The sequence below is a fragment of the Tyto alba genome, unplaced genomic scaffold (genome assembly GCF_018691265.1).
Source record: "Tyto alba isolate M040663 unplaced genomic scaffold, T.alba_DEE_v4.0 Super-Scaffold_30, whole genome shotgun sequence".
Taxonomy (NCBI): Eukaryota; Metazoa; Chordata; class Aves; order Strigiformes; family Tytonidae; genus Tyto; species Tyto alba.
The window spans coordinates 5593246-5613083 of record NW_024881305.1 but is presented as its reverse complement, the minus strand read 5'-3'; the positions used below and the strand labels follow the sequence as shown (position 1 = coordinate 5613083).

The 19838-nt window shown below is 47.7% G+C and overlaps 1 protein-coding gene and 1 long non-coding RNA gene across 2 annotated transcripts; one reads left to right on the top strand and one right to left on the bottom strand.

Annotated features, from left to right (window-relative positions):
* Positions 1–9651: 9651 nt before the first annotated feature.
* Positions 9652–12041, bottom strand: LOC116965582. Its single transcript, XR_004409485.2, has 3 exons — positions 11468–12041; positions 10815–11018; positions 9652–10717 (listed from the first exon to the last, which is right to left on the bottom strand). It is a non-coding gene; the product is annotated as an uncharacterized LOC116965582 (long non-coding RNA).
* Positions 12042–15049: 3008 nt separating this feature from the next.
* IL10 (interleukin 10) lies at positions 15050–19304 on the top strand. Its single transcript, XM_009976836.3, has 5 exons — positions 15050–15208; positions 16622–16684; positions 16983–17135; positions 17848–17913; positions 18217–19304. The coding sequence occupies exons 1-5, from the start codon at positions 15050–15052 to the stop codon at positions 18304–18306; spliced, it is 531 nt and encodes a 176-aa protein (XP_009975138.2). The 3' UTR covers positions 18307–19304.
* Positions 19305–19838: the final 534 nt, after the last annotated feature.

Genomic DNA, 19838 nt, shown 5'->3' with positions numbered 1-19838 from the left:
TCTATAAAGTTTTGCTGGGTGAGTAATTTATTGATAACCAAGCTCAATCTTGAGCATATATGCATCATCAGGGGAAGACTAGGCAAATAGATTTTCTGCCTAGGCTAGTCATAGTATTGCATACGGTATTGCTGAAACTATCCCAAATGCACCAAACGTGCCTCCCTCATCCCTGTGCCTTCACCTGTAAAACAGCCAAAAGGCAGGTCCAAATCTGCAGCAGGTTGCATTTGCTTCTGCTGAAGTGTTGGAGGGATTCTCAGCAGCACAAGGCTGTTAATCTCTGCCTTCCTCCCCCAATTCCCAGCTGCTGCCTGTAATTGCAGCAGCAAAAGTTTCACTTGGAGCAGAGGAAGCGGCAGCGGCGGTGCTCCCAGGCAGCCTGGTGCACACCCAGCCTCAGTGAGGAAACGAGAGAGGAGGCAATGAGTTCTTACTTAATTATGTAAATTGCAGATGAGAAGAAGGGATTTTTTTTTTTTTTTTTTCCTTTTGGTAACTGAACTGACGTTCAAGACAGGTCAGCCAAATGCCAGCAGGCAAGGAATAGTCATGGCTGAAATGAAGCAGAATGAACAACCCACAGTAGGAGAAGATCAGGTTTGAGACCATCTAAGAAACCTGAAGGTGCACAAGTCCATAGGACCCGATGGGATGCACCCATGGGTCCAGAAGGAACTGGCAGAGGAAATGACTAAGCCACCGTCCACTGTTTGAGAAGTTGTGGCAGTCCAGTGAAGTTCCTGCTGATTGGAAAAGGGGAAACATAATCCCCATTGTTAAAAAGGGAAAAAGAAGACGACTGCCAGTCTCACCTCTGTGCCCAGCAAGATCATAGAGCAGATCCTCCTGGAAACTATGCTGGAACACATGGAAAATGAGGAGGTGACTGGTGACAGCCAACATGGCTTCACTATGGGTGAATCGTGCCTGATGAATCTGGTAGCCTTCTACGATGGGTTTACAGCGCTGATGGATAAGGGAAGAGCAACTAATGTCATCCACCTGCACTTGTGCAAAGCTTCTGACACCGTCCCATGTGACATCTTTGTCTCTAAATTGGAGAGATGTGGATTTGGTGGATGGAGCACTCGGCGAGTAAGGAATTGGCTGGATGGTGGCACTCAGAGAGTTGTGGTCAATGGCTCGATGTCCAAGTGCAGAACAGTGACGAGTGCCGTTCCTCTGGGGTCGGGGTTGAGCCCTTCGCCGTTTAACACCTTTGTTGGGACACGGACAGTGGGATCGATGCACCCTCAGCGAGTTCACTGCTGACACCGAGCTGTGTGGCGCTGTCACACGCGGGAGGGCAGGGATGGCATCCCGAGGGGCCTGGGCAGGCTTCAGAGATGGGCCCTTGTAAAATTCATGAAGTTCAACAAGGCCAAGTGCAGGGTCCTGCACGTGGGTCGAGGCAATCCCAAGCACAAATACAGGCTGATGGTGAGGCGCTGGCCCAGGGTGCCCAGAGCAGCTGTGGCTGCCCCCTCCCTGGAAGGGTTCAAGGCCAGGTTGGACGGGGCTGGGAGCCCCCTGGGCTGGGGGAAGGGGGCCCTGCCCGGGGCAGGGGGGTTCGAACTACATGTTCTTTAAGGTCCCTTCCAACACAAACCATTCTATGATTCTATGGTTAAAAATTGTGAGCCAGGGTGGTGGCGGTTAAGATGCTGGGGTGATACAGGAACAGGAGTGAAATGTTGTATTATTGGGTCCAGGGCCTTGCTCCATTACAGACCTGGGTGACATCCCTTGGCCTCACTGTCCTGTCACTGACCATCTGCAAAGCAGAGGCAACATTTTGACCCTGACTGCGAGGGCAAGGAGGAGAATAACCATGTCAGAGTGGGGGAGATAATCAAGATAGTTATTCATTATTGGGTTTTAAGTATGCTGGTGACTGATTACCCCAAGTACTGGACATGGGGGAGATTGGAAACCCTCACTTTTCAGAGAAGATGGGATGGCATCAGTAGAGATCTTGGCGTGCGTTGGACCAACTCCTGATGGAAGCGAGTCACCCAGGCTTGGCTTTCCCCTGGCAGCCTGCCTAAGGGAGGCTTTCATCTACCTGCCAGCTACAGCAACATGAAAATATCCTCCATAAAACAGCAAACCATTTGTCATGCTTTGGGAAGGAAGAGGAAAAGGAGAAATAGGGATTTCTGTAACACAGCAGTGTGACGTTGCAGATGAGCTCAGATAGTAAAATGGGAACTGACATCCCCAGATGCTCTCAGAATAGCGAAGTCTTTTGCATGTGGCAGCGCTGGGCTAGGAGTGGGGAAGTGGTCTCCCCAGGAACCCTTCCAGGCAACTCCCAGATAATGGAAGAGGGCTCCTCCATTGGGATTTTGTGAGAGGCACATTGTGACAGGGCAGACTAGAAGCAGTTACAACCCAAATAACAAGCAAAAGCAGCATAGAGGGTTGTTAGCCAGCTGCCACCATGCGAGGGAATTAAAAACTAAGCCCCGGGTATCGTTAGCTTGTCTGAGAACTCATTTATACAAAGTTTGTGGTGAGCAGCACAGTTCCTGCACGTCTCACACCTGCAGCGATGCAACTCGAAAAGGCATCAAAGGGACCAGCAGCCCGGCGGGGCCGAGGGAGATGTCCCCTGGAAAGCTGCTCTCGGAGCATCTTAGACTGCTCCAGCTCTTGGCAGCTCCGACCGCGGCCAGGGCTCAGCCTCACCCGGCCAAGCAGGCGGCCGCGGTTGGGTCACCGTCACCGCGCAGAGCTGGCATCACTGCCACGGTGATGGAAGCAGCACAGGAACGGCAGAAAGCACCAGACTGCTGCAGCCAAATGCTTTGTTGAAATGACTAAGGAAGGCGATGTTCCTGGAGAGCCCGGGAGCATGACGGGACATGAAAAACCTACTCAGCGACAGCCACTTACATCGGGGAAACTCGGCCGGAGCTCCCAGCCCTGCTGCAGCACCGGGGCTGGAGAGCCGTGCCCTGTGCGTGCTGCTTGCCATGAGCTATTGCAGGCCTGCTCAGTGTGATCCAGTGCTGACCCAACTTTATTCGTTTCAAATATCCAAAAGCTTTTGTTTCATCCTAAAAAAATTCCTTAAAAAAATAAATAAATAAATAAAAATCAAGCTGATCTGATCTGAAGGAACCACACTGTCAAGAACTGACCACAGGCACATGTTAACACTAGATTTCCCGTAAAGTGTTTCAGAGTAATAAGGTACCAGTTTCAATAGTGCGTTTCAATGTAGTTCATGCTACAAGAAGATCTGATAATACTTTACAGACCATTCTTGGTTTGCTGTTCTTTGTCATTACTCATATTTCACAGCAGCTTTAGGCACACCATGATTTCAGATACGAGGCTGATAATGGTTTGTACACAGATCCCCAGAATTAGACAATGTGAATGATAAAATGCCTCCAGTAATTTTAATAAAAGAAAAATTGGGATTTAATAACAAAATCCAGCAACAATACCTGAACTCAGGAAATCTTCCTGACATCCTTCAGGAAAAGATCTGCAAAATCAACATGGCCACCTGGAATGAAAATGTTTGTAGGATTCTACATCTCTCCTGCTTATAGTGTAGCTCACCAAAGCCCCTGCCACAGGAACGTAATTCTGTTTCCACAGGCAGAAGAAAATGTTGCCACTTGGATTTTATGCACTAGAGTAATTTCTTACGTACTTGCAGTGGTGTAAATTGTCAGGCGGCCCTACCCTAATCATAGCTGGGAGCAGCAGTGGTGCTACGCTGCAGCTCTGAGGAGTTCATAACGTCTTAAAAATCAGAGGTTTAGTTGTCAAGCAACCACCTGGCCCTCCAAACCAGACCCCATTTCAAACTTCGTTTGAACACTTGCTAATCTGGCACGGTCCTCTTGAAACCCAGAAACTCACACCAGCGCCCAGCTGGGTGTCATTCTCCCCGTTGTCACTCTTTCCATTAGCTTCTGCACTGACGTGCTTTGCTCTTGCGATGGAAACATGCTCCGCGGCTGCTGGTGCCCTCACAGCCTCCGAAAATCTGGCTGCTCTTCTCCCTCTTAATTAGTGCGGTTCATTATCGACAGGAACCAGGGGCTGGTTACCGAGCAGGCTTGCCAGCCCTGACGCTCACTCAACCCCAGTTCTGCAATGCTGCTGACAAAAGTAAAAAATTGTTTTTCTCGGTAAACTCAACGAATGACTCAGAAAAAACCCTGCAAAGAGTTATTGGCTGATAGGTGTGGTACATTGAGTGCCCTCTTCTCGATCACGTTTCTAACCATAACCACTTGAATAATTCTGAAAATCAAACACCAAGTACTGCCTTTTAGGGAGCAACTGGCTAAATATGGCTCAGCTTAATGAAATGCAACTTTTATTCAGCCAAGCTCAAGAGATGTCCAAAGCCAAGGGAGTAAAACTTCAGGCGGCTTTCCAGGATCTCTTCCTGAGCAGCTCGCAGTGCACGGGGCTCTCAGCAGCTTTAGGACCTCCCTTCCCGGGCAGAGCAGCTCCCTTCCCAGTGCTGAGGGACGTCGGGTGAGACTGGGAGAGTGTCCCCCACCCCGAGACAATGTCCGAATCATCCTGATCTAGGGCATCACCCATGACTGTCCCCCTGGGGCTGTTTCTGCTCTTTCCTGTTACCTACAGCCCAGATCAGGATGTCCCCAGGTGCACGTCTGATCAGAAAGGGGACAGAGCCACCTCCCCCAGGGAGCATCACCCCATTGCTGTGGGTGGCCCCGGGTGCACCCCATCCTCGCTGGATGTCCTCAGCCAGCTCGTGGTCAGCTCCTGGCTGCTCAGGGCTCTGTGGCACAGAAAATGACCCCGCCACAGCCACCACCTTCACGGAGCAGATGTGACACTCGTCTGTGTGACTCACCAATAGCAGTGCTGCTGCCAAGCCAGGATTTCACCCAAAGAGGGTAAAGAAAAATGCAGAAAAGGGTGCTTTTCCCCACCCCGCCTCTTTAAGACTCACCTTTGTGGAAGGGGAAAAGTGTGGAGGATCTTGTACACCAACGTATCTGTTCTGCAGAAAACCATTTAGTCACCAGGGTGGGGGGTGTTGAAGGTTAGATACTTGCTTCCCTTGTTTTGATAAAATGTGAACTCATATTTTAGTTATCATAAATGGCATCTCCCCCAAAGGGAAATGCATATTTCAGGTCTTTACAGATTAATAATACAGCTGAAGAGCAGCTCCCACTAGCTTTCCTTCAACTGTCCAGCTCTCAGGTTTCAGCAGCCACCTCTGCGCCGGCGGGTTCCTCTGCAAAGCGCGTGGTCCAGAAGTGCCGAGCCCAGCCCAGGTGCCGCTGTGCTCAACATCAGGCAAGTGCACGAGCTGTGCGGGATGTGGGGGAGCAGCCCGAGGGAGTTCAACACCTTCCTGCTAAATTCAGGAACTGGCTGGAGAAACAAACTGCTCTTGGGAAATTTTCACCCCAAAACTGCAACAGCTCAGGAGTTATCAAAAAGGTCTAGCAGCCCACTTCTTGGGCACATGTTAATTTTGTGATCATTTCAGCAAGATTTCCCGTTCAGAGAGTGAATTTTGATGCTTTGGGTTTTTTCTTTTTTTTCCCACCATGTTAAGGAAAACGGTTATTTCGTCAAAAATTGAGGTATAGTTGCCTGAAAAGCACTGCCCTGCCATCAAAGATGAACAGAAGCATCCATGAGAGAATGATATAAAGCCCAACACCCATGCCAAGATTTACACTGGTCTCTAAACATACATATATTTCAAAGACTCAAATCTGCCAGCGAGATGAAACATAGGCTTAATAAATGAGGCTTTTTCAGTTTCCAGGTTTCAGAAGCTTTTTGATGTGGGAATATGACATATTAGCAACTGAGCTTCTCTAAGCAAATGTAATGCCTATGTATAGAAAATGCTGAAATGTAGTCAAGATTTTATGCTGCCTGAGAAGTGCCCTTGTTGGCCTGCAAGGCCGCACACTGCTGGGAGGGCCAATATTTCACAGAGAAACGAAACTTTCTTGAAAGGTCTTTCTGAGGGAGAGAGCTGTGATCAGTGAGTACGAAAAATGATCTTAGAAAATAAAATTTCCACTTTCAAAACCCACAAGAACCCCCATGCATATTTTCCCTGCAGAATTTAGATTTATTTACTATGCTTGCTTCTAATTTGAAAATTTTTTCTCTCCTAAAATTAGCACTATAATCATAATTTGCATTATCAGCCTCTGTGATGCTTCATTTGTTCCTGCAGCCCTGGGGGCTCCCATGGACACTGGGTTATGTTGTTGTGAAGAGGAAGTTTGCACCTTGGAAAGTTGGCAATCTAAGAGACATGAGACAGAGAACCAAAGAGGAGAGAAAAATAAAATTAGCCAAAATTGGAGAAAATATCTCATTCCAAGGATAGAAAATTTCCATAGTGAACCTGGGGATCCCCCGCTGAAGCCCATGGATACTCCCATGAGCAGAAGAGCATGTGTGGCCAGTTTTGGGGTGCCATTCCCCACCAATGGGCTCTGCTCTGGAGAAAGCTTGTTTATGTTTAGAAAAACCAAAGCTGAAGTTCATTACTTTGAAAATGCAAAGGAACAGTCACAGAAAACGACATCGGTTATCAGGGCACTGTCTACAGCACATAGAGATTTAAAAAGTAAAATAATGACACAGAACAGAAGAATAGCAAGTGCGTGGAGTTATCAGGGCTCATCATCTGGACGCCCAGGTAAGCAAGAGCAGAGAAAAGACTTTAACAAACAAGAAGCACGGCCAGCAAGCTCACTGCTAGGCAGAGGGACTGTTTCTTGTTGAAATATCAAACCACCCCCATTTCCTCCTCCAAAGCTTCAGACTGAGTTTTGGATGACATGGCTTTTCAAATAATCACAGCGATGCCAAGAGAAGCGGCCGTCACCTGCGCTGCCGCTACCAAGACCGATGCCTCCAGCAGCGTGGCAGGCGCCAGCCCGCGGTCTGCTGAAACACAAGTACTTGTTCCCCCAGCCCTCATGTTCCCCCCCATCCTTATTTCTGGAAGAACTAAAAAATGACGTGATAGCAAAAATCATGCAGGGCACTTTCTTAGAAAACTGGGCTTGGCCTGGGATCTGTGTAAGCGATTGAGCTGGCTGTCCCACACAGCGCCTGGGTTTGCCCAGGAGGGTGAAATGTGCTGACGGTGCAGGCAATAAATGATGCCTAATAGAGGAGAAACTGAGTGCTTGCTGCTATCAGCTCAATTTTTGAATTATCTGGGGAGCAAATGAATCACTCCAATAGCCAGTCAGAGCTGTCATAGATTTAGCTTTCACCAAAACTGAAACTTGTGTTTCAGTAAATTAACTGTGGATTCTGTACATAACCCAGCTCTTAAACACAGGTTTCAGTTTTGGTTGGGTTAATATTGCCTCAAGTACATATTAACTCGGGACTTGAATTGGTCTCAATTTCACAACCGTTTGGGGCCAGGGCTGGTTTCATTGGTGCTGGATGCACGCGAACCCGCGGGGAGGCACCCGACTGCTCCAGCCCCAGCTCCAGGGCAGAGAGAGGAGGGAGGGTAAAGACAAAAAACGGCTCTTGCTGGCAAGGCACAGGCACCTGGTTCCCTTCTTCCCACCTTATCTGATAACACATGGTCTGTGGAAATGAGCAAAACCAGGCAAATTGGCACCAAATCCCCTGAAGCAGGCATGAGGACAAGTCCACATTGGAAAGTCTCCTGTGCTGTTTTCCCACCTCCTATTTGCATAATTCCTTTAATCCCGGCTGGCCTGGCAGAGGTGCATCCCTTCCTGCCCTGGAGCTGCACAACCATCCCCCCTGGCTCATGCAAAAAGGTGGGCTAAAAAAAAAAAAACTGCAGCTCACCTCACGAGGAGCAACACAGAGCTCAGGCACAACAAACAGTGCCCCATGTAAACATCCTGGGGAGCAAAACCCCAGAGCAGGGGTTAGGAGGTAAAAGCTGCCCCTGTGAGCTGTACCTGTGGGGTAAAATCATGATGCTTTCCTGGAGGGATTTCTCCTTTGAGCTCTTCAGGGTGGCTTGAGGAGATGGAAGGGAAGAGCGCTGCCTCCTGTTAAATTCAGGGTGCTCTCCAGAAGGTGTGCGGGCAGAGCCACCGCAGCTCAAACACACCCCACACCGGGGCCGTGCACGGCACCGCATTTCCCACAGTTGCTGTTTCGGTCCCGGGAATGAGCAGAAGCCACCAAACCAGCCTCCAGCCTTCCCAGGACTCCGCCAGCCCCACCAGGACACAACCCCCACTCCCAAGGTCCGTACTGAGACCTGCACATCCCAAAAGCACCAAGGGGTTTGTCCCACCCCGAGCCTTGCACCGTCCTCGGCGGCAGGAGAGGCACCTCTTTCACCATCCATCACAGCCACAGTTTGCTTCTAGGTATAAATTCTTGGAAAATCATGCTACAAGGCAAGGTTAATTTTCCAAAGGTTTATCCTGTTTGCAACACCACCACACCACCCCCCCCATACAGCTCTGTCCCAAACCCGGCACATGGGGGGAGCTCCAGCTTGGCCGCGGGACATCAGCCTTCCCACTGCAGCCCGGGCAGACCCAGGCAGGCAGGGTCAGCCCTCTGCTCACCAAAACATCCTCCAATTTCAGGGGGAAATGGATGACTTGGTCGCTTGCAGCACGTTTTCCCACTGCACAAAGTGACTGGCAAAACCCCGTTTATCCATAAATATAAATCAGGAGCATTGAAAGGATTGCAGCTTTTACATTTGACTTTATATTTTCAGCAAACACTGCCAGCCTCTTCCAAATAGCGGGCAATGGACAGCCAATCTCTGATTTCCTGACAGGCAGCAGACAGATAACAGAGGAAGTTCAATTTAGATCTTTTTTTCTTCTTCTTTTTTTTTTTTCTTTATTTTTTTTAACCACTATTTTCAGCGAGAGGGGTTTTCCACCATTCAGATTCATCTCCAACTTCCTAGTTACAACCCTCAAAAGCTACATGGAAGTCAATAACCAGAAAGGGACATAAATTCCTGATCCCATTACTGAAGTGAACCTTCCTCAGACTTCCACAAGAAGATAAATCTCGGGCAAAGAAGCACAAGCGAGACCTGTGCTGAGCAGGAGGGAGCAGACAGCCCAGCTCCCACGGAGGGAAGCAGGCTGTACCCCTGGGAGCAATGCGATTTCAGTAATAGCTTTTCGATTGGTAAACCCTACTGCTTTCATAGCTCAAGATCACTTTTCCTTTGGGTCTCTGTAGTTAAGATACCTCACAGGAGAAACAGTCAGGTTACATCAGCTGCTCTCTCTCTAAAAAAATAAATAAATAAAAGAAAACTGGATGGGGATCTGAGCACACAGAAGTACAGTTATAAACAAAATACTTAAAACCCTCTGAAGCATCTGAAAAGCATATCTGATGGATCATTTTTTAATCAAAAAACTCTGCTTATGTAGGTGAGATCAAGCTAAGATTACTCTTCCTCCCCCTACTCATGGAACAGCTGGATGTGCACCCTGTGCTGAGGCTGTTAGCTAGAAATTCATCAACTTAAAACAAACAAACTGAACAGGAAAAAACAAAACAAAAACAAACCAACAACAACAAAAAAAAACCCAAACCAAAACAAAACAAAAAAACAAACAAACAAAAAAAAAAAAAAAGCCACACCAAAACCAAAAAAAAAACCCCAAACTTCTAGCAATTCTATTTTATTGCATTTTTCTCTGAAAGGGCAGCGATGTCAGCAGCAGTCTACGGGATGATTATTCTGGGAATCCACACCATGAAACTTGTTCCCTTTGCCCTGGATTCTCAGAGGGGCCTCTGAAACGTCAGATTTGAATACAGCCTGTGTGACCATCAATATTTCTTTTCTGGTTGAGTAATGCACCGGCTCAGAACCCGGGCTGCAGCCTGTGCGGCGTGGCTCGCAGGGGAGTCCCAGGGGCCGTGGTGTTCTCACACTAGTGGTTTGGGAGCAGAAACCATGACGGGGGCACACGAGAAGTCCCCCGGCAGCACCGGGGATGCTGCAGCATCCCTCGCAGCAGCGGGGATGACCCGCCGTCACGTGCGGCACCGCCGGCCGGGGCACGTGCTTATCTGTGTGTTGGGGGGTGGAAAAGAAACCCCGGGATTTCTCAACCCGCAGCATGAGCTGCTCAGCACCGGGCAAAAAAACACCCCAAAACTCCACCACGTGAGTGACCCAGCCTGATGGTTGGTTTCAGGCCAAGGGCCTGATGCTGCTGTGGAAAGTGAGTGAAGTTGCCTCCGTAATTCACCCTGACGGTCACGTTACGCTTCCAAGCAGCTGGTTCGCATTATCTGATTTCTCAAACCGTGATAACTAGTTTCTGTCTTTTGACCATTCATAACTGTAAGTAGTTTGTATTTGTACTATTGGTCAGAGTGTTGATGCTAAATCATGACAAAGACAATATTCTCCAGAAGATCCACACACCCCAGTAAAAACAAAACTAGAAAAAAGAAACCCATCAAAACAGCACTTGTGAAATGACCTGTTCAAGACAGGAATTGCTCAACACTGCCTCTGTAGGATGCTAAAAAAAAAAAAGGCAGTGAAATAGATATTTGTGCAAGTCAAAATGGACCATATATTCAGCTTTTTTTGCATACTTCTACTTCTTAACTTATGTGCAAACAAACTCATCTGAGAAAGCCTCGTTCATCCTCCCCGCTCACTTGGAGCACGCGCTCCCCACTCCCTGAAATGCCAATGCCGAGATGTCATCGGTTTCTGTAAGGAGAGAAACAGGACAGGGCTGTGAGCATTGGAAAATCCCTGCCAGCAACTTATTTCAGGAGAAAAGAAAAGAGAAGAAACGTCTTAACACCTTTGTTTGTAAGTGCTCCCTTGCGGAGAAGGAAATAGCCCCACATGGGCGAGGGCAGCATCATCCACCGGGCAGATGGTCTGACGCTGCATCAATGGGCTCGTTGGAAGACCCAGCGACAAGAAGGTATCGCAGCAGCACCAACCTCACCCTGACTCTGCACACCCCTCGCAGAGTGGCTCAAAATGGTGAAGTGCAGGAAACCTGGGGAAAAAAAGCACAGCTCGCTCTTCTAGGTTGGCAGAGGGCACCCTGAAATCCAAGGGCAGGATATTAAATAGGGATGTTATTATCTCTCTGCCTTATAGGCTGCAGCAGACTTCCAAATATTGGGAGTTTTATATATGTGATTAAAAAAGTGCAAACATTTCCCAGTTAAGTTAGTCACCAAAGCACTGAAGCTACAGATGGGAGGAAGTCTCCATTACTTGATGCTTTTAGGTGACAATTACAGCTTGGTTTAGATAAAATGGAAGTTCTGGACCTGCTAAAAACTTCTTATGTAAAGCGCTCTCTATGTCATATTAGAAGTCACATTAGAGGTCACAATAATGTCTTCTATTCATGATTAGCAACCTATTACTGGACACGTAGATGTTACAAGACAAACCAATGACATTGGTTAAATTTCCAAAGAGTAATTTGGGATTTACCTGTTGAGGTCGATATGACTCACATCGCAAATTCCGACAAGGGTGCTAGAAAGCAGGTTTCCAGAAGTGAAAAATCCGACGTCATGCCTTGCCAGCAAAAGTATTCTTAAAAAAAAAAAAAAAGCAGTCCACTTTATGCTTCACCCATCAGGAACTGTTAGTCATCAGCGATGGGGCTGCCGAGAGAGCAAGTGCCATTGCTTCAAAACTGTTCTTCACACAAGGTGAATAAAAGGCCACCAAGTCTGTGCTTCCCCTAGAGCGTCACTGCCAGCAGATCTCCCAATGTGAAGGGATGAAAAATGGGGGATTTTCAAAAAGGAGAGAAAGAAATGATGGCTACCATTATGGTAGCTTGGAAATCCAGGGGATCCTCCAACCTCTATCTAGGATAGATAGTGCAGAAAACACACAATGTTCCTTTGTCCAAAAACAATGACAGAGACCAAGAAGGCAAGAAAATGTAAAAACCTGCCCACATAAAATCTTGCCAACAGAAAAAAAGCTACACACATAGACAGCCCTTTTAATAAGAAGTGTGAGATGCCAGCCTGCTCCAGAGGACGGGACCTCTGAAGACCACCGAGCCCAGGCCCTACCTGTGCAGGGTCTGCCACGTCTAGGACAAACTTTTCCACATGCCACGCTGTGGGAAAAAAAGAATTTGCCTATATGCCTCTGGTTTACTGCAGAAACACAATTCTGCTGTCTTGATGAGTATTTCTTGTGAATGTGCAGCTCTTAGGGTTGTGGGAGGTGGGGTAAAAGTGTTTGAATGGCTTTTGAGTAATACACTTTCCTTCCTGAAACGATCTTCTTGGCAACATGAAAGCTGTTTCCTAAAGGTTTAGAAATACACCCACGTCCCCCGGACACTCTTTAGGAAAAGGTGCTTTATTCATTCATGCAACCACTTCGTAGTACTGCAGAGTCAATGCATTTCCACAGCAGTAAGCACGAGTGAGTCAGAGCGAAACTGCACCGTCAAGATCTCTGACATGGCAAAGGAAATACAGGTAAACACAGCAGAGTATCATTTGTGCGCAGGTCAGAGTTTCCTTTGTGGAATGGACACATCTGGCTTACGCTTGTACCAAAAAAAAAAAAAAAAAAAAAAAAACAAACCTGGTTCCAAAACAAGGAGGGAATTGCACAAGACTCAAAACCGCTCTGCACGCTCCGGGTGTCAAACTGAAATGACTTCATGGAGACCCACAGATTGCTCAAAGTAAAAGAAAATTGGAAAGGAGAGCTCAGCTCCTCGGCAGGAAGGAAGGAGGGCTCCCGGCACTGTGCCGCTGCTGTATCGGCTCCTGCTGACCGTGAAGGAGGTTCCCGAGGGCTCAGAGACCCTTTGCTTTGCATCCCACAAAAATACCAGCACGTCAACCTACAGCTTTGGCTGGTAGTGGGGCCCAGTTTGCAGAGAAATGCCTGGGGCTGCATCCATCACCGAAGGGAATGGGTTTAGCTCCAGCTTTGGGCCAGGGTGGGGCTGCCCACGGACTCACCCCGGGGCACCAGCTCCCGCCAGCATCACACCCACTGACCTTGCCACATCGGTTTTGATGCCCTGATGAAACTTAAACAGCTGTCCAGGTCTTGGCAGTGAAGCTCTATCTACCCGTGGCAGATTCGAGTTAATCCAAAATAAGCAAAAAAATCTCCCAGGGTGGGAACCAAGGGGGAAGCGGAGAAAGGTGGGATCCTACCAGTGGAAAGGGGTTGAGTTTAAAACCACTCAGTTTTGTCCGAGCCATCTGCTGCTGCTCGCTCGTCTCCTTTCTCGCAGGTTCTGCTGGCGGTCAAGGGGAAAAAACGCACGGCTGTGTTAGAGCTGGGGAAGAAAAATAGGTCAGTAAATATATGACACACATTGTGATTCGGATAAACTAGTGTGCCTGGAGTGATTCACCAGGAGCGGCTTCCTCATCTCCTCTGGAAGAGGCAACATCAACAACAAAAGAAAAACAAATCAGAACACAAAATCCCACATTGTCTCCGCCTCAAACCCTTCAGTTACTAATGTTTCATCCCCTTTACTCTTACTCATACACACGCACACCAAACATTCCTGGTTTGCTCCTAAAAATAAAATAAATAAATAAAAAAAAAAAACTAAATATACAGTAATAAACAATTTTTTGCATTTTTATAGCTTTTTTTTTTTTCAACAAGTTCCTTTACAGAGGTTTGCAAATTCAACTTAAAAGAAGTTCAGTGCAGTGAAGCAAATGAAAATTGAAGTGATTTGTCCAAAGTAACGTATTGGAGGCAGGCTGGGAAGAGTGCACTATATCAAAATAACACGTGATCTTTCAGAGAAAACCTGATTTCAGAAAGGCCAAATTCATCTCCACTTTCTCTTTCTTAGATAACAGATTGTCAAATTCTTCAGTGAAATCTCTATCAAAAGGAAGCAGGGGTGTGTGTACTAATATATATATATGGCAAGAGAATATGAAAGAGAGGAAATCGGAAAACAAGAGACGTCAGAGGAATTATCTTCAGCTCTGAAATGGTCATTTTATCAGAGCTGGGACAATAAGTCTCAGTTAACACAGTACACCCAGTTCATAGAATCAGCACCGGGTTGTTTGCATGGGGCTTCTGTCCATTTCTAGGAAACCAAATAGGATTAAAAAGCCAGAAACTTGAATATTCATGTCCTGCTTATACACTTTACCACCACAGAACAATGTTAAAGCAAAGGCTCCCATGGCACAAACCCCGCTCCCACCCAGCTGCCAGGGGTGAGCCACCGGGCACAAGCCCCGAGGGACCTGAGCAGCAACATCCCAGCCGGGCTGGGCTCCTCCACCCCATCCCAGCACAGCCCAGAACTAATCCCGTTAGCAGGCAGGCACACCACCAGCTGAAGTTTGGGAGCATCGCCCTTGAGCTTGCTGAAGGCGGTGAAAATTCACATTGACTTCATGTGCTAACTGAAAAAAAAAAAAAAAAAATTAAAAATTAAGATTGAAGATTATTATGTGCATTTGCAGTATAGCATTAGAATACCAAAGGAGGAGACAGTGTATTTGTACAGATTGATTAAAAGCAATGCTGCTGAATTATGCATGGTGCTGGGGATCCTAAGTGCAGGGTTGATACAGAGGTTTAAAAATAGAAACACTTTTTTTTTCCCCTAACAATAGGACATTCATCTAAAAAAAAAAAATGTAACTCTGAGAATGCAGAATTAACCTCACACAGCACCTTTTCTTCTTCACATTATATCTGAAGCTTTCCTCTTTAGCCACATTTAAATTTACAAGAAGCAAGCAATGAAAAAAAAAATGCAGAGTCTAAGCACAAAATATTTGATGGGGTGTGAGGAGAGGAGGGGGGTCAAGAGAACAGGAAACCCAAGTTGACGGGAAACCCAAGTGACATTTGGGTTTAATGAATGACTTAAAACCCCAATATTGCTCGCCAGGAAATGGGGAGAGGAAATTGAGCGATGTTTTGAGAGTATAAATTAGGGGCTCCATCAAGGTGAAGGCTACAGATCTGCTTTCTACCCTCCTGTGAAATTCAGAGGTGGGCTGGCCAGAGAGGCTCGCAGCTCGCTCGCCCAGCATGCCGCCCTGCCCAGCCCTGCTCCTGCTGCTCCTGGCCACCAGCACCCTGCCTGCCCGCAGCTCCCCCGCCCAGCCCAGCTGCCTCCACTTCTCCGAGCTCCTGCCTGCAAAGCTCAGAGAGCTGAGGATCAAGTTTGAGGAAATTAAGGATTATTTTGTAAGTATAACCCTGCTGGTCTCTTCTTCTCGTTCTGCTTTTTCTGCAAAGTTCAGTGATTTGGATGAGGAGGAAGACAGCTTCCTCCCAGCAGAAATGATTTCGTCGTATATTGTGTTACAGCTGATGGGGGTGAGCAAGACAAGTTCAGTTTCACTGCTTACTGAGAGACAACATGCAAGGGTTTTCTTCCTAGTTTGAGTTACTATGAACTCAAGAGATTTCATAATGAATCTTTGTGAACCTTACTAGCCAGAGTTCCCCTTAAGTGTTGCAGAGCAAATTATTCGCTGAATTAATATGAAGGGAATAGTTCCTTCTTCTGGGCAACAATGTACAGCCTCTCTGAAGACAATGCTAGATGAAAAGGGAAAACTTTTGCTACAGACTTTTTCTTTGACAGAACCACAAAAGCCTGCACATGGTATTTTATGACTGGAGAAACGCTACAGTAACTAGCACTTGCTTCGGTGCCCGTAAAAGGTCACTGCTTTGCAGCACAGCTAATGGGACTCTCGGGGTTGCTGAGAAAGCAGCACAAGACATCCTCAGATCATTTATCATTGCATCAGTACTGATAGAGATGGTTGGTCACATCTTCGATACTATTTTAGTTAATATCAGTGTGTTTTAGCAATAAAACAAGATAATTCTCCAGATTAAATCTCAGGATAATGCTATGGCTTCTATTTATTGTCAAACGAACACAGACAAGACTTTAGATTTAAATCTTGCTGTAAATCTCCCAGTTAACGCTGGGCAGGAATATTTGTAACCTCTCAGGGAAGCCTTGAAGTACCTTGGTGCCCTGGGGGTGATGCTTTGGGTGGTGCCAGCCCACCCCACTGCAGCTCCCTGCTCTTCCAGAGCTGACGGTGCACCAGAGGCACAAACACCCTCTGCAGATCCCTTTTCCCTGCTGACTGGAGACTTACAGAGAAAACAAAACCAGGGGAATGAAACCTCCCTGCACTGGCGAGCCCACGGGCAGGCAGGCTGGGGTGGATGTCTCGCTGCCAGGGGCTGCCATGACCTTGACACCTACCTGGAGAGCGGGGCGGTTTGCATCAGCACTCACAGAAACTCCCGCTGCAGCTCCAGCGAGCGTGCAGCGCTGGCAGCGGCAGGAGGAGCTTCACCCTAACGAGATTGCTGGTACTGAAGTTTGTGATTTCATTATCTTGCTGTCTTGACCTAACGGTAGTTGCACTGCAAGATTACGGACCAAAATGTTGGTGACTCCCGTATCTGGTGTTACTGAGCAATGCGCACGTGTGCTGGGTGCTCTTCTCCTTCGCGTCAGTGAGACCACAAGTGCAAACAAGCAAAGCGATCATTTGGTAAAGCAAAGGGAAAACCAACATTCACTGCCTGTCTGAGTAAAGCTCATGTTTCCATTGCATCCTTCTACAGCAATCAAAAGACGATGAACTTAGCATCCAGTTGCTCAGCTCTGAACTGCTGGATGAATTTAAGGTAAGAATTATAATTCTCATTTAACTCCCTTATCCTTCATCCTCCGGCCAGTGTTTTGCAAAAAAAGGAAGCAGATTGGGGCATTTCCTATTGTCAGACAAGGACAGTTCTCCAGCCAAGCAGGAACACGTGTGTCTGCGGCAGGGCTGACGCGTGGTTCCCCCCCATCGCAGCCGCAGCGAGCGGTGCTAACACCCCGCGAGCGCTCTGACCACCACCGCAATTCTGATTTTTAAAAACACCCACGCACATCGGCGCTGGTGACCAGCCCTAACGTGGTTACCTCCTCTCACCCCAGGGAAGCTTCGGGTGCCAGTCGGTGTCGGAGATGATGCAGTTCTACATGGAGGAGGTCCTGCCCAGCGCCATGAGGACCAGCACCCACCACCAGCAGAGCATGGGCGACCTGGGCAACATGCTGCTGAGCCTGAAGAAAATGATGAGGCACTGTGTGAGTGAGGCTCAGCATCGCAGGGTGGGATGAAATCAGTGCTCCGGCAAAGCAGGGCCAGTCCCAGACCAGCAGCAGGGTGGGGAGCGGGTGCTGGGTCTCCCCAGGAGCTGCAGCACAGGTGTTGGGATGGTGCAGAGGAGCAGGGCTCTGGGCAGGAAGGGGCTGGCGGACCCCATGAGGATGGGGTCTCTCCTAGCCCCTGCTCTCCCAGCTTTCATCAGTTAAATAATAATTCAGAGGCTCTGTTTGAGAGCCCCACTTATTTGCAGCCATCCCCACAAAAGGGGGTCTGGCTGAAGAGATAAGGGGAGGGAGGGCAGAGGGTCCTCCCCTTACCTGGGTGCCGGAGCAGCGTGGCTCTGCAACGCCGCCTCCCGAAACGGCTCCTGGTGCGGCCGTGACCCCATCACCCGAGTCAGACGGGACGAACGCTGCCCCAGGCAGGGAGCACCGTGGGGCCGCTCTCACCCGGGGCCAGGAAAGGGCTGGGGGTCCGGGCTTGGGTCACGCTGGGCTCCTTCCATCAGGACAGGGTGTGAAGCAGCCGCAGCTGCTGCCGCAGAGAGCCCCATGGCCGCAGATGGGGAAGGGGAAGGTGGAGAGCAGCGAGGTGGCAGTGACAAAGGGCAGGAGGAGGGGAGAGCAGCTGCCGCGCTGCCCCGGGAAGGAAACCCGTGTGGTTGAAGCCGTTGGTCTTGTCTCTTTGCAGCACAGGTTCTTCACGTGCGAGAAGAGGAGCAAAACCATAAAGCACATTAAGGAGACGTTCGATAAGGTAAGGTCCCCGCTCACGCGGCTGCGCTGACGTTGGGAGGAGCCCGCCATCCCAGGCAAGGCAGTAGATTATACTGCCAGCTTCAATTTAGTACAGAGAACAGAATCCAAAATAGTCTTTAATTATATAAATACCTAATGAGGAGAAATTCAGGGAGCGATGCTCCAAGGAGCAGCTGGCGGGTTCCCCTGAGGGGTTGAGCAGCAAAGCTGGAGATGTCAGTGGAAGGAGAATATGTCTAGCGATTGTACATCAGGTGTATCGTCACGTTCAGACTTAAACAGACTTGGCTTTCACCTGCAGATGAATGAGAACGGAATCTACAAGGCCATGGGAGAGTTTGACATTTTCATCAACTACATCGAAGAGTACTTGCTGATGAAGAAGAATTGAAAGCACCCCCCCTGGTTTGCATCTTTCGCACAAAATCCTGCTATTTTTTCAGAAATCACTTTAGGCTGCAAAAACACATGACAGATTAAGTTATCCTAGGGTTCAAGTCAAGAATTACAGGTCAATAACTTCTAGTTTAGTATTATATTTAAAAGTTATTTTTTTAAGCAACTGAATTTAATATTTATTACTTCTGTTACCTCAGTGTCTATGTTTACAATATGTTTTGAAGAAAAGTGTGATGAGCTTGTAAAATACTATTTATTGTTCAATATTTTAATACTGTTTATGATAATGCTATTTTATTCATAGCTTCAAAACACCCAAAGCAGCATTCTTCTGGGGAGCAGCTACTGAGCAGAGTTTATTCTGAGTGCAGTTTCACTGAGCACAGTCACCTGAGCGGGAGCAATCTTAGCTCTGTGTCCAGCAAAGTTTAATTTTAAGCGAGCGGTCTCCTCATGCTCTATTCCTCTATTTATTTATGCCATCAAATGTTTTTGTGTCACTGTCTCTAGTTCTGTGATTGGAATTAGACACTGAAATATTCAAAATTATTCCATGGCCTTGCACTGAGCAAAATAACCATCAATGTAACCAAAGGCTTTTTTTTTACCTGTGCATGGAAAACAACGTGGAGGAGGACCTGCACTCCCATGAACTACCTGCAATCATGCCACAGCAACAGATCAGTTAATCCCACCTCTAGACTTCAGTCTATATATTAGTCCAGATTAAAGGAAAAAATAGTAGTAGAAAGGAAATGTTTGGTTCTAATAGAACCTGATTTAAATGTTACTAATGATGGACTTCCAGAGCTGCTGGGTCAGCCACTCTGCACTTTCAAAAGTTAATCTTACTATTTTCCAGTCTTTGATTGGGTTTGACTTGCTGTTTTGTTGGGGTGTTTTTCCTTTTAGAAGTTAGAAGATATTTAATTAACCACCATTTTAAGGTGGCTTGGGTAATTTGCATTCAAATTCATAAAGCTGCATGCAGCACTGACAGTATTTGGATTATTTCCAACCCTGCGCAGGAGGAGCCGCAGCAGCCAAGTGCTGGGGGGGGGGAGGCTGCAGTGAGAGCAGCTTCGGTGCCCCTGCGAGCAGCTGCTTTTTGGGGTGTCCCCCCCGCCTTGCCCCACTCTCTTGCGTGCCCCCCATGAGTGCTACAGGACTCTGAGCCAAAGGAAAACACCATAACCCAGAGGCATTTGCTTCTAATATTTAGAAGTATAAGAGCACTGATATGATGAAACACTGTCGGTTTGTTGTTTGCTTTGTAAGTTACCACTGAAGAGAGGCTATTTATACTTGATTTATTCTATTTTTACGTTTGTGGTGACAGGAGGGCATTCCTGCTGGCAGCCTGCCTGCACGGGAACTGGTTATCCCAGTGCAAGGGCAGCCCCAAAGCAGGAATGTTGCTCTGTGGGTCTCTCCTGCTCCTGAAAGCAATCGGGTGGCATCGGCTCAAGGGCAGCGTGGGAGCCAAACGCTGTAAAACTTAAATTAACCTTCTTACCAGGACAC

Coding starts and splice junctions, on each gene's coding strand:
- IL10 (XM_009976836.3), top strand. CDS start 15,050: ATGCCGCCCTGCCCAGCCCTGCTCCTGCTGCTCCTGGCCACCAGCACC. Junction 16,685..16,982: donor AACTGCTGGATGAATTTAAG/GTAAGAATTATA, acceptor CTCTCACCCCAG/GGAAGCTTCGGGTGCCAGTC. Junction 17,136..17,847: donor AGAAAATGATGAGGCACTGT/GTGAGTGAGGCT, acceptor GTCTCTTTGCAG/CACAGGTTCTTCACGTGCGA.